Below are 25340 nucleotides of genomic sequence, written 5' to 3' on the forward strand. Positions count from 1 at the left end.
CAAAAATCCACATACAGGCCTTACCCAAAGCCATATATACAGGCCTTACCCAAAGCCATATATACAGGCCTTACCCAAAGCCATATACAGGCCTTACCCAAAGCCATACACAGGCCTTACCCAAAGCCATACACAGGCCTTACCGATCTTGGTTTTTAGTCGGTTTATTTCTCTATTTTTGTCAACTGTCAAACGTACCAAAATGAGACTTGCAACTACAAGAAAATACAGAGATTTACTGTACCTTTTTCTGCTACCTTTTTCTCTTCATGGGCTCTGCTCCATCGTCTCTATGATGTAATCTAACAGTGTGGATGAGATACTGTCTGACAGAAGTACTTTTCCTCATACAAAGGATGCTGCTGAAACAAGCAACTTGTCATTTAAAAAAAGCAACGTCAGTAAATGTCTTGAGTTCAGTACCTGTTTTATTCAAAGCGTTATAACATGGCCATAGAGCTTAATAACATGGTCATATTATATACCCTTATAACATGGTCGTAACATGGGTTGTACAATCCAAGCCAGCTGTAAAAACATCATGTAAATGTCTAATAGTTGTTGGCTTAATTTCTCAAATATGTGTGAGTAAATGGATTCAAGTTGTTCCTGAATGAATAATTCTGACAAATTAGTGTTGGTCGCTTAATCCGACATACTTGATTTTCCTCATACTTGATCCCACATCGTTACAAGGCTGTAATACGAACTCTAGTCACCAGAAATGTAGATTTTAGATTCAAGCAAATATTAATAAGCATTTATAAGTTACTTTGAAGCAATTATCTAATGAATGTTTCATAATCAATGCCAGTAATACAACTAAATGCACAGGAAGTAGAGTATTTACAGAGGGAAAAAGGCACAGTGATGACCGATTGATCCTGGTGACAGAGATCAGCTGGTCTGCAGCTTGGCAACAGGCAAGTGGTGTGTGTATATATTGTCATCCTCTCTCGCTTTCAAATTAGGACATTCATGCAGATTCTTCATCCACAACAATGGGAAGACCGGCTTCATTTCCCTGACTAGGGGCTAAAATGCAAGCGAGGAAAATCATATTAGAATGGGTGGACATTCAAGAAATATGAGGAAACAAGTTCACTTTGTATTTCATGTAAATAACCCTTCTCACCTCGTTGCAGTTGTATCGGCCTCTGCTGTGACCTCAGCTGCTTTTCAGGAGCAAGAACAAACACAAAACAGTCATCAAACCTACATTCACTAATCGTTATGTATTGTGAAAAAAGTGTTAAGAGGCCTGGAAGGGTAATCCTGAAATAAATCCTGAACTACAAAAGCTGCAATGTCCCTTTTCTGCTGTTTGAAGTCAGTGTAGGGTACCTTATTTGTAGTGCACTACTTCTGACCAGGACTCCCTAGGTTTGGTTTGGTACTACTTCTGACCAGGGCTCCCTAGGTTTGGTTTGGCACTACTTCTGACCAGGACTCCCTAGGTTTGGTTTGGCACTACTTCTGACCAGGACTCCCTAGGTTTGGTTTGGCACTACTTCTGACCAGGACTCCCTAGGTTTGGTTTGGCACTACTTCTGACCAGGACTCCCTAGGTTTGGGTTGGCACTACTTCTGACCAGGACTCCCTAGGTTTGGTTTGGCACTACTTCTGACCAGGACTCCCTAGGTTTGGTTTGGCACTACTTCTGACCAGGACTCCCTAGGTTTGGTTTGGCACTACTTCTGACCAGGGCTCCCTAGGTTTGGTTTGGCAGGCCGTGAATCATTCTGCACCTCAGGGAGGCTGCCCTGCTTTCTGTTTCTCTGTGTGTCTCTCTCTGTGTCTCTGTGCGTATATATATATGTGTGTGTGTGTCCCTCTCTGTGTCCCTCTCTGTCTCTCTCTCTGTGTCTCTGTGTGTCTCTCTCTCGGTGTGTCCCTCTCTGTGTCTCTCCCTCTGTGTCCCTGTGTGTCTCTCTCTGTGTGTCTGTGTCTCTCTGTGTGTCCCTCTCTGTGTGTCCCTCTGTGTCTCTCTCTGTGTCTCTGTGTGTCTCTCTCTCGGTGTGTCCCTCTCTGTGTCTCTCCCTCTGTGTCTGTGTGTCTGTGTCTCTCTGTGTCCCTGTGTGTGTCTGTCTTTCTGTGATTCTATACTGAACCACTGGTTCAATTCAACTATATACATCATTTGGACACACCTACTCATTCAAGGGTTTTTCTTTATTTGTACTATTTTCTACTTTGTAGAATAACAGTGAAGATATCAAAACTATGAAATAACACATATGGAATCATGTAGCAACCAAAAAGGTGTTAAACAAATCAAAACATATTTCATATTTGAGATTCTTCAAAGTAGCCACCCTTTGCCTTGATGACAGCTTTGCACACTCTTGGCATTTTCTCAACCAGCTTTTTAAAAATGTCACCTTATTTAACCAGGTAGGCCAGTTGAGAACAAGTTCTCATTTACAACTGCGACCTGGCCAAGATAAAGTAAAGCAGTGAGACCCATACAACACATGGGATAAAGAGTTACACATGGGATAAACAAACTTCACGAGGTAGTCACCTGGAATGCATTTCAATTAACGGGTGTGCTTTGATTAAAGTTAATTTGTGGAATTTATTTCCAATTGAGATGGTTTGGGATGGGTTGGACTGCAGAGTGAAAGAAAGCAGCCAACAAGTGCTCAGCATATGTGGGAACTCCTTCAAGACTGTCGGAAAAACATTCCAGGTGAAGCTGGTTGAGAGAATGCCAAGAGTGTGCAATGATGTCATCAAGGCAAAGGGTGGCTAATTTGAAGAATCTCAAATATAAAATATATTTTGATTTGTTTAACACCTTTTTGGTTACTACATGATACCATATGTGTTATTTCATAGTTTTGATGTCTTCACTATTATTCTACAATGTAGAAAATAGTCAAAATAAAGAAAAACCACGAGTTCTATTCAACTATATAAGGTCTGCTATTCAACTACATACTGGCCCAGTAGTTCTATTCAACTATATACTGGCCCACTGGTTCTGTTCAACTATATACTGGCCCACTGGTTCTATTCAACTATATACTGGCCCACTGGTTCTATTCAACTATATACTGGCCCACTGGTTCTATTCAACTACATACTGGCCCACTGGTTCTATTCAACTATATACTGGCCCACTGGTTCTATTCAACTATATACTGGCCCAGTAGTTCTATTCAACTATATACTGGCCCAGTAGTTCTATTCAACTATATACTGGCCCACTGGTTCTATTCAACTATATACTGGCCCACTGGTTCTATTCAACTATATACTGGCCCACTGGTTCTATTCAACTATATCCTGGCCCACTGGTTCTATTCAACTGTGTTGGTGGTTGAAGATATCCTTCTAGTGGTGTGGGGGCTGTGCTTTGGCAAAGTGGGTGGGGTTATATCCTTCCTGTTTGGCCCTGTCCGGGGGTGTCCTCGGATGGGGCCACAGTGTCTCCTGACCCCTCCTGTCTCAGCCTCCAGTATTTATGCTGCAGTAGTTTGTGTCGGGGGGCTAGGGTCAGTTTGTTATATCTGGAGTACTTCTCCTGTCCTATTCGGTGTCCTGTGTGAATCTAAGTGTGCGTTCTCTAATTCTCTCCTTCTCTCTTTCTTTCTCTCTCTCGGAGGACCTGAGCCCTAGGACCATACCCCAGGACTACCTGACATGATGACTCCTTGCTGTCCCCAGTCCACCTGGCCATGCTGCTGCTCCAGTTTCAACTGGCCTGACCATGTCCCAGGACTACCTGACATGATGACTCCTTGCTGTCCCCAGTCCACCTGCCTTACTATTATTCAACCATGCTGGTCATTTATGAACATTTGAACATCTTGGCCACGTTCTGTTATAATCTCCACCCGGCACAGCCAGAAGAGGACTGGCCACCCCACATATGCTCTCTCTAATTCTCTCTTTCTTTCTCTCTCTCGGAGGACCTGAGCCCTAGGACCGTGCCCCAGGACTACCTGACATGATGGCTCCTTGCTGTCCCCAGTCCACCTGACTGTGCTGCTGTTCCAGTTTCAACTGTTCTGCCTTATTATTATTCGACCATGCTGGTCATTTATGAACATTTGAACATCTTGGTCATGTTCTGTTATAATCTCTACCCGGCACAGCCAGAAGAGGACTGGCCACCCCACATAGCCCGGTTCCTCTCTAGGTTTCTTTGGCCTTTCTAGGGAGTTTTTCCTAGCCACCGTGCTTTTACACCTGCATTGTTTGCTGTTTGGGGTTTTAGGCTGGGTTTCTGTACAGCACTTTGAGATATCAGCTGATGTACGAAGGGCTATATAAATAAATTTGATTTGATTTTGATTTGATTTGAACTACATACTGGCCCACTGGTTCTATTCAACTACATACTGGCCCACTGGTTCTATTCAACTACAGCATTTTCCTTTATCAGTCATATTATTGGTACTTTGCATTCGACAAATACACTATCCAAATGCGCAGTACATGTGACTTGGCAGTAATTTGCATTGGGACTCACTAAGTAAATTGACAAGATTAGTAATGACTTTTATTTACATTTACATTTAAGTCATTTAGCAGACGCTCTTATCCAGAGCGACTTACAAATTGGTGCATACACCTTATGACATCCAGTGGAACAGCCACTTGCATCTAAATCTTTATAGGGGGGGGGGGAGAAGGGGGGTGAGAGCCTCTATGGAACCTCACCATGGAACCTCTAGGGTCAGTGAGGGATCATGTTAGTAATGACTTTCATCACCATGGAACCTCTAGGGTCAGTGAGGGATCATGTTAGTAATGACTTCCATCACCATGGAACCTCTAGGGTCAGTGAGGGATCATGTTAGTAATGACTTCCATCACCATGGAACCTCTAGGGTCAGTGAGGGATCATGTTAGTAACCTTGGTAACAATCCTATCCCCTACCCTGGTAACAGACCTATCAATAAAGACCCATTCCTTAACCCTGGTAACAGACCTATCCCTAACCCTGGTAACAGACCTATCCATAACCGTGGTAACAGACCTATCCATAACCGTGGTAACAGACCTATCCATAACCGTGGTAACAGACCTATCCATAACCGTGGTAACAGACCTATCCATAACCCTGGTAACAGACCTATCCATAACCCTGGTAACAGACCTATCCATAACCCTGGTAACAGACCTATTCCATAACCCTGGCAACAGACCTATCCATAACCGTGGTAACAGACCTATCCATAACCCTGGTAACAGACCTATCCATAACCGTGGTAACAGACCTATCCATAACCCTGGTAACAGACCTATCCATAACCCTGGTAACAGACCTATCCATAACCCTGGTAACAGACCTATCCATAACCCTGGTAACAGACCTATCCATAACCCTGGTAACAGACCTGTCCATAACCCTGGTAACAGACCTATCCATAACCCTGGTAACAGACCTATTCCATAACCCTGGTAACAGACCTATCCATAACCGTGGTAACAGACCTATCCATAACCGTGGTAACAGACCTATCCATAACCGTGGTAACAGACCTATCCATAACCGTGGTAACAGACCTATCCATAACCGTGGTAACAGACCTATCCATAACCCTGGTAACAGACCTATTCCATAACCCTGGTAACAGACCTGACCCTGGTAACAGACCTGTCCATAACCCTGGTAACAGACCTGTCCATAACCCTGGTAACAGACCTGTCCATAACCCTGGTAACAGACCTGTCCATAACCCTGGTAACAGACCTATCCATAACCCTGGTAACATACCTATCCTTAACCCTGGTAACAGATATGTCCATAACCCTGGTAACAGACCTATCCATAACCCTGGTAACATACCTATCCATAACCCTGGTAACAGATATGTCCATAACCGTGGTAACAGACCTATCCATAACCCTGGTAACAGACCTGTCCATAACCCTGGTAACAGACCTATCCATAACCGTGGTAACAGACCTATCCATAACCGTGGTAACAGACCTATCCATAACCGTGGTAACAGACCTATCCATAACCGTGGTAACAGACCTATCCATAACCCTGGTAACAGACCTATCCATAACCCTGGTAACAGACCTATCCATAACCCTGGTAACAGACCTATCCATAACCCTGGTAACAGACCTATCCATAACCCTGGTAACAGACCTATCCATAACCCTGGTAACAGACCTATCCATAACCCTGGTAACAGACCTATCCATAACCCTGGTAACAGACCTATCCATAACCCTGGTAACAGACCTATCCATAACCCTGGTAACAGACCTATCCATAACCCTGGTAACAGACCTATCCATAACCCTGGTAACAGACCTATCCATAACCCTGGTAACAGACCTATCCATAACCCTGGTAACAGTCAGAGTAATGAGACAGCCGAACAGGGGAACGTCTACATAGATGAATATTCACCTGGGCTCCTAGCTAGCTGTGTTCAGGGGGTCACTGATGATTACAGTAGGCTAAGTGGAACACTTATCAGGTTACTGTCGATCATTGGCAGTACATTAACATTGTGTACTCGGTCTTGTCAATGGGACAATAGAGAGGGTCATTACACCTTGTTGTTGGATTAATACTGTAAGAGACGTATTTCCAGTCAGACAGGTTAAAGCCTAAAGTCTCTGACTAAAAAGCTATTTCAACTGAGATCATGTTTTTTTTGTTGTAAAGGACTAGGCTTTATCTGTGTCTGGTGAAACTATCCTTGTGTGTTTTTATAGCTGCTTGAACAAATAGGTATGACATCCTTATCAAAACTGTCACGCATTCACAACTGATCCATGTCCATCCTGAAACAGGCCTCCTGTGTGCCGAGAGCAGATATGAGGACAGCAGAAAGGTGTGATTTGCATTGGAAATAGAGGAACATGATCATGTTGGTTTTGAACAGGCCACTTTGGCTGCGTTTACAGAAGCAGTCCAATTCTGATATTTTGCCCAATTATTGGCAAAAGAGCTGATCAGGTTGATCAAAATACCAATTAGTGGAAAAATATGACAATTGGGCTGCCTGTGTAAACACAGCCTCTGACTGTCTGTCTGTGCCTACAGTACGTACCTGGGTCCTGGGCTGCAGGGGGAGGCTCTGGAGAGCTGGCTGGCTGCTCGGGGGAAGTGGCTGCTGCAGGAGCATCGGCTACAGGCTGGGTCTCACTCTGGGCCGGGGTCTCCGCTGCAGGAGCCTCGGCTTGGGCTGCAGCCGGAGCAGACTGGGCCTCCCCTCCTGTGGCTGCCACGGTCACTGTGTGATCTGGGATGGTCTCACTGTCCTCCGCAACCTTACCGTTCTCATTAGCCGCCCCTGGCAGTGGAACACAGAACATCAGCCACATGCTGGGAGCTCAAGGATTGGTCAATCAAGCAATCATTTTATCAATAAAATGTGATTTATATAGCCCTCAACAAGAACACAAAGCTTTTTAATTGTACCTTTATTTAACTAGGCATGTCAGTTCAGGACAAATTCTTAATTTCAATGACGGCCTAGGAACAGCGTGTTAACTGCTTTGTTCAGGGACAGAAAGACAGATTTGTCCGAGCTACGGTTCCGAGTCCAACGCCTTAACCCCTAGGCTACCCTGCCACCACAAAGTACTTTACAGTAATCTACATCAATTGAAATATTCAATGTTTGATGGACAAGCTCAACGGTTACAACAATAGACAATAACGGTCACACCCCTCTACCTTACTGTGAGTATTAGGCAATTATATAATTATATAGCAACCAGCAGTGTTAGAACAGTGTCATAGGGTCTGAATGGTGTCTATAAAGTGATGACGAGGACATGGTTTCAGGTCATGATTAAGTAGCCGTGAAACTGGCTAACAATGCTTCACCTCATAGCAACACCAAACAATCACAGGTCTTTCTCAGTCAACAGCCCAGCTAGTGTAACACGGTTGGTTATGTTTCCACTTGACACTGTAGAAATATGTATTTCATGTTCATGTATTCCTATTGGTTGGTTGAATTAACTTATCAATGAGATGCCATTGGTCATTATGCAGATAGCGGGAGACCTCAAACTTAAATTCTACCCAGTCTGATATTTATTTAATTAGGCCAGCAGCATACCACCCTGCATACTACTGCTGGCTTGCTTCTGAAGCTAAGCAGGTTTGGTCCTGGTCAGTCCCTGGAAGGGAGACCAGATGCTGCAGGAAGTGGTGTTGGAGGGCCAGTAGGAGGCACTCTTTCCTCTGGTCTAAAAAATATCCCAATGCCCCAGGGCAGTGATTGGGGACACTGCCCTGTGTAGGGTGCCGTCTTTCGGATGGGACGTTAAACGGGTGTCCTGACTCTCTGAGGTCATTAAAGATCCCATGGCACCTATCGTAAGAGTAGGGGTGTTAACCCTGGTGTCCTGGCTAAATTCCTAATCCAGCCCTCAAACTATCAAGGTCACCTATTAATCCCCAGTTTACAATTGGCTCATTCATCAGACCTCTGAACCAGGGTCTGTAATGATGCCTCTAGCACTGAGATGCAGTGTCTTAGACCTCTGAACCAGGGTCTGTAGTGACGCCTCCAGCACTGAGATGCAGTGTCTTAGACCTCTGAACCAGGGTCTGTAGTGACGCCTCTAGCACTGAGATGTTTTAGACCTCTGAACCAGGATCTGTAGTGACGCCTCTAGCACTGAGATGCAGTGTCTTAGACCTCTGAACCAGGGTCTGTAGTGACGCCTCTAGCACAGCCAGAAGAGGACGGGCCACCCCACATATGCTCTCTCTAATTCTCTCTTTCTTTCTTTCTCTCTCTCTCTCGGAGGACCTGAGCCCTAGGACCGTGCCCCAGGACTACCTGACATGATGACTCCTTGCTGTCCCCAGTCCACCTGACTGTGCTGCTGCTCCAGTTTCAACTGTTCTGCCTTGTTATTATTCGACCATGCTGGTCATTTATGAACATTTGAACATCTTGGCCATGTTCTGTTATAATCTCCACCCGGCACAGCCAGAAGAGGACTGGCCACCCCACATAGCCTGGTTCCTCTCTAGGTTTCTTCCTAGGTTTTGGCCTTTCTAGGGAGTTTTTCCTAGCCACCGTGCTTCTACACCTGCATTGCTTGCTGTTTGTGGTTTTAGGCTGGGTTTCTGTACAGCACTTTGAGATATCAGCTGATGTACGAAGGGCTATATAAATACATTTTGATTTGATTTGATTTCTAGCACTGAGATGCAGTGTCTTAGACCTCTGAACCAGGGTCTGTAGTGACGCCTCTAGCACTGAGATGCAGTGTCTTAGACCTCTGAACCAGGGTCTGTAGTGACGCCTCTAGCACTGAGATGCAGTGTCTTAGACCTCTGAACCAGGGTCTGTAGTGACGCCTCTAGCACTGAGATGCAGTGTCTTAGACCTCTGAACCAGGGTCTGTAGTGACGCCTCTAGCACTGAGATGCAGTGTCTTAGACCTCTGAACCAGGGTCTGTAGTGACGCCTCTAGCACTGAGATGCAGTGTCTTAGACCTCTGAACCAGGGTCTGTAGTGACGCCTCTAGCACTGAAATGCAGTGCAAAAATTCAACAACAAATAATCTTGTGTAATTGCACCGTCAACCATTAGTTGGGAAAATGCTAAACTGACTCAAGATCAGCATCTTGGGGCAACTTTACCCTACTCCTTGACAAGACACAGGGACAGCTAAGGTTATGACAAGGTTATTATAAGGTTATATTCAATGTTATTATGTTATTGTAATGTTATTATAAGGTAATCACAACGTTTTCATATTATTACAATATTATTATAAGGGTATCACAATGTAATTTTAATGTTATCACAATGTTACTATGAGGTTATTAAATGCTATTATAATATCACAATGTTATTATTAGGTTATCAATGTTAGCATAGTTACTATGTTATTACAATGTTATCACAATATGATTACAATTCTGCTATTACAATGCTATTACAATGCTATTACAATGTTATCATAATGCTATTACAATGTTATCATAATGCTATTACAATGCTATTACAATGTTATCATAATGCTATTACAATGTTATCATAATGCTATTACAATGCTATTACAATGCTATTACAATGCTATTACAATTATCATAATGCTATTACAATGTTATCATAATGCTATTACAATGCTATTACAATGCTATTACAATGCTATTACAATGTTATCATAATGCTATTACAATGCTATTACAATGCTATCATAATGCTATTACAATGTTATCATAATGCTATTACAATGCTATTACAATGCTATTACAATGCTATTACAATGCTATTACAATGCTATTACAATGTTATCATAATGCTATTACAATGTTATCATAATGCTATTACAATGCTATTACAATGCTATTACAATGTTATCATAATGCTATTACAATGTTATCATAATGCTATTACAATGCTATTACAATGTTATAATGCTATTACAATGCTATTACAATGTTATCATAATGTATCATTATGATATTACAATGCCTTTGTTCCCTTGGACTGTAATGATATCAAAGTCTAACCCTAACCCGTATCCTATTATCCAAGATGGTGTAGCAGTCGGACGTGTGTTTTGTCTTGTCCTGTGAAAATAATCATTTTTTTTCCATATATATTTCGTATATATTTTAATCTCACTTTCCATCTACGGACTGAATATACTCTCCTGCAACTCGCCTCACCCAATGTGGTATGGATCTGATATTTTTTTTATACTAGATCCGGAACCCCCATCAGAAGCTAGCCAGCTAACTAGCTACTAGCTAGTAGTCAGTTAGCCACCGCTAGCGGTCTTCACCGTTAACTCGGACACCAACCAGCCTCAGCTCAGTTAATACCTGCCAGTCTGCACACGTGAAATCAACCCGGAGCATATCGGACAGCTTTTTCTCTACCACATCTCTGGATTCCTACCGCAAGCTCTGGATCATTATACCGGATCATCGCAGCTCGCTAATTCTTGGGCTACAATACCTCTTTTGCCAATTGGCCTGGACCCTTTATTGCCGACACGGAGCCCCACCGTTCCATCACGAGTGGTCTGCCGACGTAATCGTCCGAGGTGGTTTCAACAGGCTTTTTTCCCGTTGCGACATCACAAAAGACCCATCTGCTGGCCCCGGCCCGCTAGCTTTCTGAATTGCTGTGTCTCCAGCTCGCCTAGCCTAGTCGCGACTACTGAATGGCTCCCTGACTCACATATTGCTGCTCATTGGACCCTATGATCACTCGGCTACACATGCCTCTCCCTAATGTCAATATACCGTACCGAGTAATACAGGACGAATAGACAAACTGTACCGTACCGAGTAATACAGGACGAATAGACAAACTGTACCGTACCGAGTAATACAGGACGAATAGACAAACTGTACCGTACCGAGTAATACAGGACGAATGGACTGTTTCGTACCGAGTAATACAGGACGAATAGACAAACTGTCTACTGCTGTTTAGGTTAGCTATTATTGTTTGTTTTTTTCACTGTAGATCCCCAAGCCCCGCCCTAAATGCCTTAGATAGCTCTTTTTCCACACATGCAGAGACCTCACCTGGCATAACTGGTGCCTCCAGAGACCTCTCTCATCGTCATTCAATGCCTAGGTTTACCTCCACTGTACTCACATCCTACCATACCCTTGTCTGTACATTATGCCTTGAATCTATTCTACCAAGCCCAGAAATCTGCACCTTTTATTCTCTGTTCCCAACGCACTAGACGACCAGTTCTTATATCCTTTAGCCGTACCCTTATCCTACTCCTCCTCTGGTGATGTGGAGGTTAACCCAGGCCCTGTAGCCCCCAGTACTACACCTATTCCCCAGGCGCTCTCATTTGTTGACTTCTGTAACCGTATAAGCCTTGGTTTCATGGATGTTAACATCAGAAGCATCCTCCCTAAGATTGTTTAATTCACTGCTGTAGCACACTCCGCCAACCCTGATGTGCTAGCCGAGCCTAATGAAGGCCACCAAAACTCCTGAAATGTCCATCCCCATCTATAAAATTTTCCAACAAGATAGAACTGCAGAGTTCTGTCATACATTCCAAGTCTGTACACAAACAATTTGTGCTTCTACTTTTAAATATCCACCTTTCCAGAAACAAGTCTCTCACTGTTGCCGCTTGTTTATAGACCCCCCTCAGCCCCCAGCTGTGCCCTGGACACCATATGTGAACTGATTGCCCCCCATCTGTCCTCAGAGTTCGTACTGTTAGGTGACCTAAACTGAGATATGCTTAACACCCCAGCCATCCTACAATCTAAGCTAGATGCCCTCAATCTCACACAAATTATCAAGGAACCTACCAGGTACAACCCTAAATCCGTAACCATGGGCACCCTCATAGATATCATCCTGACCAACTTGCCCTCTAAATACACCTCTGCTGTCTTCAACCAGGATCTCACCGATCACTGTTTCATTGCCTACGTCCGTAATGGGTCCGCGGTCAAACGACCACCCCTCATCACTGTCAAACGCTCCCTAAAACACTTCTGCGAGCAGGCCTTTCTAATTGACCTGGCCCAGGTATCCTGGAAGGATATAGACCTCATCCCGTCAGTAGAGGACACCTGGTTGCTCTTTAAAAGTGCTTTCCTCACCATCCTAAATAAGCATGCCCCATTCAAAAAATGTAGAACTAAGAACAGATATAGCCCTGGGTTCACTCCAGACCTGACTGCCATCACAAAAACATCCGGTGGCGTACTGCATTAGAATCGAATAGCCCCGGCGATATGCAACTTTTCAGGGAAGTCAGGAACCAATACACAGTCAGTTAGGAAAGCTAAGGACAGCTTTTTCAAACAGAAATTTGCATCCTGTAGCACTAATTCCAAAAGGTTTTAGGACACTAAAGTCCCAGAATAAGAGTACCTCCTCCCAGCTGCCCACTGCACTGAGGCTAGGAAATAATCACCACCGATAAATCTACGACAATAGATAATTTCAAGAAGCATTTTTCTACGGCTGCCCATGCTATCCACCTGGCTACTCCTACCCCAGCCCACAGTTCTGCACCCCCCGCAGAAACTTGCCCAAGCCCCCCGCTTCTCCAAATCCAGACAGCTGATGTTCTAAAAGAGCTGCTAAATCTGAATCCTTACAAATCAGCTGGGCTAAACAATCTGGACCCGCTCTTTACAAAACTACCAGCCGAAATTGTTGCAAACCCTATTACTAGCCAGTTCAACCTCTTTGTATCGTCTGAGATCTCCAAAGATTGGAAAGCTGCCGCGGTCATCCCCCTCTTCAAATGGCGAGACAATCTAGACCCAAACTATTATAGACCCACAGCTGAAGTCGTACATTTACATACACTTAGGTTGGAGTCATTAAAACTCGTTTTTCAACCACGCCACACATTTCTTGTCAATTAATTAAAGTCGGTTAGGACATCTACTTTGTGCATGACACACGTAATTTTTCCAACAACTGTTTACAGATTATTTCACTTATAATTCACTGTATCACAATTCATTTTTATGCTGATACTGTTATTTACTGTTGTGCATTGTCTCTTAAAAAAGCTTTCCAGAACATGCAAACTGCTTTTTATTTGTTTATTTATTTATTTATTTATTTGTTCAACATACCTTGTGTGCCAATTGAAGCTTATCCTCAATACTGACAAATCTAAACTAATGGTGTTTTCTAATGCAAGAAATAGACCTCTGAACCTTTCACTACCTGTCAGGGCAAGGAGATTGAGACCTCATAAATAACGTTGAATTTTAATTGATGACGGCCTCTCTTTTAAATTGCATATTCAACAACTTACAAAAGCTGAAATTGGGATTTTATTTTAGGAATAAGGCCTGTTTTTCTTTTGAAGCCAGAAGGAGGCTAGTATCAGCTACATTTATGCCTTTACTAGACTATGGGGATATTTTATATATGAATGCTTCCGCTCAATGTTTGAGATGAATTGACACTCTTTATCGTGGCACTTTGAGATTTATTTTAAACTGCAAAACCCTTACGCACCACTGCACTTTGTATACCAGGGTTGGCTGGCCTTCTCTAGTCTCTCGTAGGCTCAGTCACTGGTATACATTCATTTACAAAGCCATTTTGGGTTTACTACCTTTTTATTTGGGCATTTTTATTGTTCAGAAATGTGGTGGGTCGTCTCTTCGTTCGCTGCACTTTATCCTGCTAACTGTTCCAAATGTCCGAACTGAATTTGGTAAAAGGACTTTTATGTACTCTGCGCAATCGTCTTGGAACACCTTACAAAATACTTTTAAACTGGAAGAATTTGTCCCGGTTGGTGTTTTTAAATCACTGATGAAGGATTTTCAGGCTGATTCCCTGACCTGTCAATGTTTTTAATTTGCTGTTTTATACTCTTGTGAATTCAATGGTTTTTACTAGGTTACTTTTAGTTTTTCATGTTGTCGGTCTGTAATTCTTTTGTAATGACTTGGTGCTACCTATCTTGGCGCTCTTGAAAAAGAGATTTTAATCTCAATGTTAAATAACGGTTAAATAAAAAATCCCAGAACAAAAGCAAAGGACCTTGTGAAGATGCTGGAGGAAGCAGGTACAAAGTATCTATATCCACAGTAAAACTGAGTCCTATATCGACATAACCTGAAAGGCCGCTCAGCAAGGAAGAAGCCACTGCCTCAAAACCGCCATAAAAAAGCCAGACTACGATTTGCAACTGCACATGGGGACAAAGATCGTACTTTCTGGAGAAACGTCCTCTGGTCTGATAAAACAAAAATATGACTGTTTGGCCATAATGACCATCGTTATGTTTGGAGGAAAAAGGGGGACGCTTGCAAGCTGAAGAACCCCATCCTAACCGTGAAGTATGGGGGTGGCAGCATCATGCTGTGGGGTGCTTTTCTGCAGGAGGGACTGGTGCACTTCACAAAATAGATGGCGTCATGATGAAGGAAAATTAGGTGGATATATTGAAGCAACATCTCAAGACATCAGTCAGGAAGTTAAAGCTTGGTTGCAAATGGGTCTTCCAAATGGACAATGACCCCAAGCATACTTCCAAAGTTGTGGCAAAATGGCTTAAGGACAACAAAGTCAAGGTATTGGAGTGGCCATCGCAAAGCCCTGACCTCAATCCTATAGACAATATGTGGGCAGAACTGAAAAAGCGTGTGTGGGCAAGGAGGCCTACAAACCTGATTTAGTTACACCAGCTCTGTCAGGAGGAATGGGTCAAAATTCACCCAACTTATTGTGGGAAGCTTGTGGAAGGCTACCAGAAACATTTGATCCAAGTTAAACATTTTAAAGGCAATGCTAACAAATACTAATTGAGTGTATGTAAACTTATGACCCAATGGGAATGTGATGAAAGAAATAACATCTGAAATAAATAATTCTCTCTACTATTATTCTGACATTTCACATTCTTAAAATAAAGTGGTGATCCTAACTGGCCTAAAACAGGGATTTTTTACTAGGATTAAATGTCAGGAATTGTGAAGAACTGAGTTTCAATGTATTTGGCCTAAGTGTATGTAAACTTCCGACTTCAACTGTCTATCCATCCTGCCCTGCCTTTCTAAAATCTTCGAAAGCCAAGTTAAACAGATCACTGACCATTTTGAATCCCACCGTACCTTCTCCACTATGCAATCTGGTTTCAGAGCTGGTCATGGGTGCACCTCAGCCACACGCAAGGTCCTAAACAATATCATAACCGCCATCGATAAAAGACAGTACTGTGCAGCCGTATTCATTGACCGGGCCAAGGCATTCGACTCTGTCAATCACCGCATTCTTATCGGCAGACTCAATAGCCTTGGCTTCTCAAATGACTGCCTTGCCTGGTTCACAAACTACTTCTCAGATAGAGTTCAGTGTGTCAAATCTGAGGGCCTGTTGTCCAGACCTCTGGCAGTCTCTATGTGTGTGCCACAGGGATAAATTCTCGGGAAAGACTATTTTATCTGTATATCAATGATGTCGCTCTTGCTGCTGGTGAGTCTCTGATCCACATCTACGCAGATGACACCGTTCTGTATACATCTGGCCCTTCTTTGGACACTGTGTTAACTAACCTCCAAACGAGCATCAATGCCATACAACACTCCTTCTGTGGCCTCCAACTGCTTTTAAATGCTAGTAAAACCAAATACATGCTTTTCAACCGTTCGCTGCCCGCACCCACCCACCCGTCCAGCATCAGTACTCTGGGCGGTTCTGACTTAGAATATGTGGACATCTATAAGTACCTAGGTGTCTGGTTAGACTGTAAACTCTCCTTCCAGACTCACATAAAACATCTCCAATCCAAAGTTAAATCTAGAATTGGCTTCCTATTTCGTAACAAAACATCCTTCACCCATGCTGCCAAACATAACCTCGTAAAATTGACCATCTTACCGATCCTTGACTTTGCCGATGCCATTTACAAAATAGCCTCCAACACTCTACGAAGCAAACTGGATGTAGTCTATCACAACGCCATCCGTTTTGTCACCAAATCCCCATATACTACCCAACACTGCGACCTGTATGCTCTCGTTGGCTGGCGCTCGCTACATATTCATCGCCAAACCCACTGGCTCCAGGTCATCTATAAGTCTTCGCTAGGTGAAGCCTCGCCTTATCTCAGCTCACTGGTCACCATACCAACACCCACCCGTAGCACGCGCTCCATCAGGTATATCTCACTGGTCATCCCCAAAGCCAACACCTATTTGGCCACCTTTCCTTCCAGTTCTCTGCTGACAATGACTGGAACGAAATGCAAAAATCACTGAAGCTGGAGTCTCATATCTCCCTCACTAACTATAAGCATCAGCTGTCAGAGCAGCTTACCGATCACTGGACCTGTACACAGCCAATCTGTAAATAGCCAACCCAACTACCTCATCCCCATATGTATTTTTTATTTTATTTTGCTCATTTGCACACCAGTATTTCTACTTGCACATCTATCACTCCAGTGTTAATCCTAAATTGTAATTACTTTGCATCCACGGCCAATTTATTGCCTTACCTCCCGAATCTTACTATATTTGCACACACCGTATATAGATTTTTCTATCGTGTAATTGACTATACGTTTTTTTTATCCCATGTGTAACTGTGTTGTTGTTTGTGTCTCACATGTCCCTGAGAAAGATGAGGCATGCATGTGTATGTTGGGCATTATCCAAACTGCAGTATCAGCACTGTGTCTAAATCAAGTTGGTCTAACACACCATTTTAACCACAGGAAGAAAGGCGAAGAAAATACCCAGTTAATGAACATATGAAACACAGGCCTCAGGCTAACACAGATTAACTTCCTCACCCACCACAGCCCATGGTTCCTAGAACAGGAATGTGTGTACAGGGATGTGAAGCCTGGAGGCCAAGACTAAGGGATATGAGACCGGGCATAGCAGTCATTTGGAAATTGCTTCCAAGGATGAACCAGACTTGTGGAGGTCTACATGAATCTACTAGCAGGCGTATCTACATGAATCTACTAGCAGGAGTATCTAAACTAAGATTTAAAAAAAATAAACATCCTCTCACTGTCAACTGCGTTTATTTTCAGCAAATTTAACAAGTATTTTTAATGTTGTTTTATTTCGTTACCTACCTATTGTTCACCTAATACCTTTTTTGCACTGTTGGTTAGAGCCTGTAAGGAAGCATTTCACTGTAAGGTCTACACCTGTTGTATTCGGTACACGTGACAAATAAACTTTGATTCGATTTGAAATCAATACTCAAACCTTTGATAAAAAAATGCAGATGGTGGGGAAGAGAAAGGCCAGTTTGAGTGAGATGACATTTACTCAGAGCGATGCACGGAGACAACATAACCATTCAGGAGGCTGTGGGACCAAAACAGTTCCATTGACATAAAAGCAGAAACAAGCGCAAGGTGTTCTGTGTGACACCTCAAACAACGCAAAACTATTATTTTACTCTGTAGTTTATGCAAGTTGACAATGTCCTTGTTCTGCCTGAGAGGAGTCAGGTTAAAGGAGCCATATGCAAAACTAAGGAAATGTCCCTGCTGCCACATGTTCATCTGACCCAGAGAAAGAGATTAGAGAATTTCTATGAATGCCAAACAGTGGATATGGATCATTAGCAGCAGTGGGAACATTACGTTTATAGCAACACAATGTTTAGCGTATTTGGAGTGTCTGTAATACATGTTCTGGGGTTGATGGTCACTGGATTTATAGCTGCAGTAGCTGCAGTAGTTTGTGTCAGGGGGCTAGGGTCAGTCTGTTATATCTGGAGTATTTCTCCTGTCTTATCCGGTGTCCTGTGTGAATTTAAGTATGCTCTCTCTAATGATCTATTTCTCTCTTTCATTCTTTCTCTCGGAGGACCTGAGCCCTAGGACTACCTGGCATGACGACTCCTTGCTGTCCCCAGTCCACCTGGCCGTGCTGCAGCTCCAGTTTAAACTGTTCTGCCTGCGGCTATGGAACCCTGACCTGTTCACTGTGATTATTATTATTTGACCATGCTGGTCATTTATGAACATGAACATCTTGGCCATGTTCTGTTATAATCTCCACCCGGCAGCCAGAAGAGGACTGGCCACCCCACATAGCCTGGTTCCTCTCTAGGTTTTATCCGAGGTTTTGGCCTTTCTAGGGAGTTTTTCCTAGCCACCGTGCTTCTACACCTGCATTGCTGGCTGTTTGGGGTTTTAGGCTGGGTTTCTGTACAACACTTTGAGATATCAGCTGATGTAAGAAGGGTTTTATAAATACATTTGATTTGAATGTTATGGATTGTTCTCATATCTGTTGATAGTGATTGACACCAGACTGGAGGTACAAGGACTGATTTACATTTACATCATTTACATTGATGACTGATGACATGCTGATTATTCACTGTTGTATTGTATTGATGACATTATGTTGAACACTGTGTGATTCTGTAGCAGCTGGGTTTAGACATCCTGCAAGACTCTCAGACTGGTGTTTACAGAACACTTGGTGCTGTCTGATTAGGATATTAAGGGCATGTCTCCAAGAGACTGGTGTTTACAGAACACTTGTTGCTGTCTGATTAGGATATTAAGGGCATGTCTCCAAGAGGACAGCTAGACATTTATCTGCTTCTATGTTGAATCGCTCTGTTGCAAATTGTAATAAAACAGATATTTGCAAATGCTTTCATTTTTTTTCACCTGGAAAATCCTGTTACACATCTTATTAATAGAATAGCTATTTACTATCATAGATATTCAGAGAAATGATAACAGGGATAATCTTCTTTTTGATGGTCTGAGAGTCTTTAGGTGCCTTTTGGCAAACTCACTTCGGGCTGTCGTGCATTTTTACTGAGGACTGGCTTACGTCTGGCCACTCTACCATAAAGGCCTGATTTGTGGAGCTGCAGAGATGGTTGTCCTTTTGGACGGTTCTCCCATCTGCACAGAGGAACTCTGGAGCTCTGTCAGAGTGACCATCGCGTTCTTGGTCATCTCCCTGACCAACGCCCTTCCATATCATGTCCAATCAATTGAATTAGGATCACTGCTACTCTAACTTCCACGATGCATACAAGGCCCTCCCCCGCCGTCCTATTGGCAAATCTGACCACGACTCCATTTTGCTCCTCCCTTCCTATAGGCATAAAATCAAACAGGATGTACCCGTGTTGAGAAGTACATGGAAATAAAATAACCGTCATAACTATTTTGGGAACGAACAGCTGACTGAAGATGGGACGGGCGGTCATTCGTATGGTTGAGTCTGTTTCTGCGATAACATGGACTCAACAAAGTGATTCAACTTTGTTGCTCCTTGTTGAAACAAGCAAGGCGTTGTAGAAAACAATTAATAGAATGGGTTTGGAACCTCTAACTCAGGCAATTCGACTGGTAAACTCATGGGTACACTCACAATTGCTGCCTTGTAGAGTGGTGCAATCACTTCCATGGTAAAGGACTATTCAAAGCTGGTCTGACCAATCGGAATCCACGCTTCAAGATTGTTCTGATCACGCGGACTGGAAAATGTTCCGGTCAGCCTCAGAGAACGACATCGACCTAAACGCTGACTCGGGTGGTGAATTCATAAGGAAGTGCATAAGAGATGTTGTATCCACTTTGACTATTAAAACCCTAACCAGAAACCGTGGATAGATGGCGGCATTCCGGGCAAAACTGAAAGTGCGAACCACCGCATTTAATCATGGAAAGGTGACTGGGATTATGGCTGAATACAAACAGTGTAGTTATTCCCTCCGCAAGGCAATCAGTATAGAGACAAAGTGGAGTCGCAATTCAAAGGCTCAGACACGAGACGTATGTGGCAGGGCCTATAGACAATCACGGACAACAAAAAGAAAACCAGCCACGTCACGGACACCGTCTTGCTTCCAGACAAACTGAACACCTTCTTTGCCCACTTTGAGGATAATACAGTGCCAATGACGTGGCCCACTTCCAAGAGCTCTCCTTCTCCGTGGCCGACGTGAGTAAGACATTTAAACATGTTAACCCTCGCAAGGCTGCCGGACCAGACGGCATCCCAAGCCGCGTCTTCAGAGCCTGAGCAAACCAGCTGGCTGGTGTATTTATGGACATATTCAATCTCTCCCTTTCGCAGTCTGCTGTCCCCAAATGCTTCAAGATGGCCACCATTGTTCCTGTACCTAAGAAGGCAAAGGTAACTGAGCTAAATGACTAGTAGCACTCACTTCTGTCATCATGAAGTGCTTTGAGAGGCTAGTCAAGGATCATATCACCTCCCCCTTACCTGTCACCCTGACCCACTTCAATTGGTTTACCGCCCCAATAGGTCCACAGACGATAAATCGCAATCACACTGCCCTATCCCATCTGGACAAGAGGAATACCTTTGTAAGAATGCTGCTCTTTGACTACAGCTCAGCCTTCAACAACATAGTACACTCACACAAGCTCATCATTAAGCTAGAGGCCCTGGGTCTCAACCTGTGCAATTGGGTCCTGGACTTCCTGACAGGCCACCCCTAGGTGGTGAAGGTAGGAAACAACATCTCCACTTCGATGATCCTCAACACTGGGGCCCCACAAGTGGGCTTGATTACCAACAATGTCAAGAGGAAGAGGAGGTGAGGGCACTCGGAGTGTTGTATTAGCAAAACAACCTCCCCACTCAACGTCAACAAAAGAAAGGAGATGATCATGGACTTCAAGAAACAGCAGAGGGAGCACCCCCCCATCCATATTGACGGGACAGCAGTGGAGAAGGTGGAAAGTTTTAAGTTCCTCGGCATACACATCACGGACAAACTGAAATGGTCCACCCATGCAGACAGAGTGGTGAAGAAGGCACAACAGCGCCTCTTCAACCTCAGGAGGCTGAAGAAATGTGTCTTGTCATCTAAAACCCTCACAAACTTCTACAGATGCACAATTGAGAGCATTCTGTCGGGCTGTATCATTGCCTGGTACGGCAACTGCTCCGCCCACAACCGCAGGGCTCTCCAGAGGGTAGTGCGGTCTGCACAACGTGTCACAGGGGGCAAACTACCTGCCCTCCAGGACACCTACACCACCCGATGTCACAGGAAGGCCATAAAGATCATCAAGAACAACAACCACCCGAGCCACTGCCTGTTCACCCCGCTATCATCCAGAAGGCGAGGTCAATACAGGTGCATCAAAGCTGGGACAGAGAGACTGAAAAACAGCTTCTATCAAGGCCATCAGACGGTTAAATAGTCGTCACTAACACAGAAAGGCTGCTGTCTACATACAGACTTGAAATCATTGGCCATTTTAATAAATGGATCACTAGTCACTTTAAACAATGCCACTTTAATCATGTTTACATACAGTTGAAGTCGGAAGTTTACATACACCTTAGCCAAGTACATTTAAACTCTGTTTTTCACAAATCCTGACATTTAATCCTAGTAAAGATTCCCTGTATTAGGTCAGTTAGGATCACCACTTTATTTTAAGAATGTGAAATGTCAGAATAATAGTAGAGAGAATTATTTATTTCAGATTTTATTTCTTTCATCACATTCCCAGTAGGTCAGAAGTTTACATACACTCAATTAGTCTTTGGTAGCATTGCCTCTACATTGTTTAACTTGGGTCAAATGTTTCGGATAGCCTTCCACACACTTCCCACAATCAGTTGGGTGAATTTTGGCCCATTTCCTCCTGACAGAGCTGGTGTAACTGAATCAGGTTTGTAGGCCTCCTTGCCCACACACGCTTTTTCAGTTCTGCCCACATATTGTCTATAGGATTGAAGTCAGGGCTTTGCGATGGCCACTCCAATAACTTGACTTTGTTGTCCTTAAGCCATTTTGCCACAACTTTGGAAGTATGCTTGGGGTCATTGTCCATTTGGAAGACCCATTTGCGACTAAGCTTTAACTTCCTGACTGATGTCTTGAGATGTTGCTTCAATATATCCACCTAATTTTCCTTCCTCGTGAAGCAATCTATTTTGTGAAGTTCACCAGTCCCTCCTGCAGCAACGCACCCCCACAACATGATGCTGCAACCCCGTGCTTTACGGTTGGGATGGTGTTCTTCGGCTTACAAGCCTGCCCCTTTTCCCCCACACATAATGATGATCATTATGGCCAAACAGTTCTATTACTGTTTCATCAGACCAGAGGACATTTCTCCAAAAAGTACAATCTCTATCCCCATGTGCAGTTGCAAACAGTAGTCTGGCTTTTTTTATGGTGGTTTTGGAGCAGTGGCTTCGTCCTTGCTGAACGGCCTTTCAGGTTGTCGATATAGGACTTGTTTTACTGTGGATACAGATCCTTTTGTACCTGTTTCCTCCAACATCTTCACAAGGTCCTTTGCTGTTGTTCTGGAATTGATTTGCACCTTTCGCACCAAAGTACGTTAATCTCTAGGAGACAGAACACGTCTCTTTCCTGAGCTGTATGATGACTGCGTGGTCCCATGGTGTTTATACTTGCGTACTATTGTTTGTACAGATGAACGTGGTATCTTCAGGCGTTTGGAAATTGCTTCCAAGAATAAACCAGACTTGTGGAGGTCTACAACTTTTTCTGAGGTCTTGGCTGATTTCTTTCGATTTTCCCATGATGGCAAGCAAATAGGCACTGAGTTTTAAGGTAGGCCTTGAAATACATCCACAGGTACACCTCCAATTGACTCAAATGATGTCAATTAGCCTATCAGAAGCTTCTAAAGCAATTACATTATTTTCTGGAATTTTCCAAGCTGTTTAAAGGCACAGTCAACTTAGTGTATGTAAACTTCTGACCCACTGGAATTGTGATATAGTAAATCATAAGTGAAATAATCTATCTTTAAACAATTGTTGAAAAAAATTACTTGTGTCATGCACAAAGTAGATGTCCTAACCGACTTACCAAAACTATAGTTTGTTAACAAGAAATTTGTGGAGTGGTTGAAAAACTAGTTTTAATGACTCCAACCTAAGTGTATATAAACTTCCAACTTCAACTGTATCTTGCATTACTCATCTCATATGAATGAACTGTATTTTATACCATCTATTGCATCTTGCACACCCTGCTCTGTCATTGCTCATCCATATATTTATATGTATATATTCTTATTCCATTCCTTTACTTAGATGTGTGTGTATTAGGTAGTTGTTGTGGAATTGTTAGATTACTTGTTAGATATCGCTGCACTTTCGGATCTAGAAGCACAAGCATTTCGCTACACTCGCATTAACATCTGCTAACCATGTGTATGTGAACAATACAATACAATTTGATCCTCAGTTGTCTCCTATCACATCCATTAAACTCTGTCATTTAGGTTAGTATTGTGGAGTAACTACAGTGTTGTTGATCCATCCTCAGTTTTCTCCCATCACAGCTGTTAAACTCTGTAACTGTTTTAAAGTCACCATTGGCCTCATGGTGAAATCCCTGAGCAGTTTCCTTCCTCTCCGGTAATTGAGTTAAGAAAGGACGCCTGTATCTTTGTAGTGACTGGGTGTATTGATACACCATCCAAAGTGTAATGAATAACTTCACCATGCTCAAAGGGATATTCAATGTCTGTTTATTTAACAGGTATTTTTTAATCACTGCTCGACTGAGGGACCTTACAGATCATTTGTATGTGTTGGGTACAGACATTAGGTAGTTTTCATAAAATCATACTGAACACTATTACTGCACTCAGAGTGAGTCCATACAACGTATTATGTGACTTGTTAAGCAAGTGTTTACTCCAGATCTTATTTCGGCCATAACAAAGGGGTTGAAAGTCTAAAAACATAAGGCCACTTTGACATTATGGGATATTGTCTGTAGGCCAGTGACACAACATCTCAATGTAATCCATTTTAAATTCAGGCTGAAACACAACAACATGTGGAACAAGTCAAGGAGGCACCTTATAAAATAACAAAAACATTGCGACAAAATTGTGTGACACATTTTTATGTCATCAAAATAATGTGTCAACAATACAAGGATGTTGTATCAATAATATAATGACATTGTAGTATTTGAACTTACCTGTAGTGCTGGTTCCATTGCTTTCCTCTGGTTTAGAGCTGGGCTGTCTGGTGGTGTCCTGCGCTGTTGTCTGGGTACTCGTGGAACAGCCCATCCTGCTTGTCTCACATAGAGGACTGAAGTGGATGAAAATGAGATCCCCAAAGAGCCGTCTGTTGCTCTGATCACGGGCTTGATACTATTCAAATCAGCAGGACTGAAGGCTATACAGCAGGGATCATCAACTAGAGTCAGTAGCGGGACGCCAGCTGGGGAACCGTGCTATATAGTCATTTCACTGGTCTCCACAATTGCATATTTGCGCATGCCTCGTTTTAAATACACCGGGCAACGGCTTGTTGTGGCAGCAGCAGGTTACCACCAGTGTGATGCCTGCATAGTGTCGATACTGGGCTACAGCCTGCTTGCTGTGTGTTTCAGTACCCAGCAGAGAACAGACACCTACATTATTCAGTGCATGCGATCAGAGAAGGAACGTTGTCTAGCGTGCGTGAGCATTGCACTCTAATAATTGGTCACGTCACTATAGCTGGAAAGCCATCCTGACCTACCAAGCAAAAACGCAGTAATTGCTCATTTGGGTCGAAAATGTGTTAATGTAATTTTTGCTAAGTTAAATACATGCTTAATAATGTGGACAAGTATCCTGCCTCTATTGTGTTTTGGAGAAAATGGGGGTCATTGTTAGCAGTAACTGTCTAAAGTTACTGTGAAGACAAGGTAAATAAAAACCACGCTCCGAGGAGGTACTGCCTTTTTGCTTGGTAGGGCAGCATGGTACTTTGTATGTATGTTCTTTACACTATTCTCATACGAATGTGAAGAACGTCAGTTCTTATGTGGTGTATTATTTATTGTTAAAGGGTGGAAAATATGAATGGATAGGCTATTTATTCAACCAATTAGGATTCATTACATTTACATGTAAGTCATTTAGCAGACGCT

General features: G+C 43.1%; 2 protein-coding genes across 11 annotated transcripts; both read right to left on the minus strand.

Annotated features, from left to right (window-relative positions):
- Window positions 1-410: 410 nt before the first annotated feature.
- si:dkey-284p5.3 (uncharacterized protein LOC557830 homolog) lies at window positions 411-24851 on the minus strand. 2 transcript variants are annotated; one of them, XM_035766143.2, is made up of 4 exons: window positions 24396-24851; window positions 7034-7276; window positions 1136-1175; window positions 411-1035 (listed from the first exon to the last, which is right to left on the minus strand). In XM_035766143.2, exons 1-4 carry the CDS (start codon window positions 24487-24489, stop codon window positions 1029-1031), a joined length of 384 nt encoding a protein of 127 aa, XP_035622036.1. In that variant the 5' UTR covers window positions 24490-24851; the 3' UTR covers window positions 411-1028. The 2 variants fall into 2 exon arrangements, with proteins under 2 accessions (XP_035622036.1, XP_035622037.1); XM_035766144.2 differs by having other exon boundaries at window positions 1136-1172; window positions 24396-24844.
- LOC127909090 (uncharacterized) lies at window positions 4658-7013 on the minus strand. 9 transcript variants are annotated; one of them, XM_052469000.1, is made up of 5 exons: window positions 5998-7013; window positions 5614-5877; window positions 5547-5570; window positions 5234-5353; window positions 4658-5136 (listed from the first exon to the last, which is right to left on the minus strand). In XM_052469000.1, the coding sequence occupies exons 1-5, from the start codon at window positions 6315-6317 to the stop codon at window positions 4845-4847; spliced, it is 1020 nt and encodes a 339-aa protein (XP_052324960.1). In that variant the 5' UTR covers window positions 6318-7013; the 3' UTR covers window positions 4658-4844. The 9 variants fall into 9 exon arrangements, 3 of the variants coding, with proteins under 3 accessions (XP_052324960.1, XP_052324959.1, XP_052324961.1); XM_052468999.1 differs by having other exon boundaries at window positions 5186-5353; XR_008069550.1 differs by lacking the exon at window positions 5614-5877.
- Window positions 24852-25340: the final 489 nt, after the last annotated feature.

Source organism: Oncorhynchus keta, chromosome 19, assembly GCF_023373465.1.
Source record: "Oncorhynchus keta strain PuntledgeMale-10-30-2019 chromosome 19, Oket_V2, whole genome shotgun sequence".
NCBI lineage: Eukaryota > Metazoa > Chordata > Actinopteri > Salmoniformes > Salmonidae > Oncorhynchus > Oncorhynchus keta.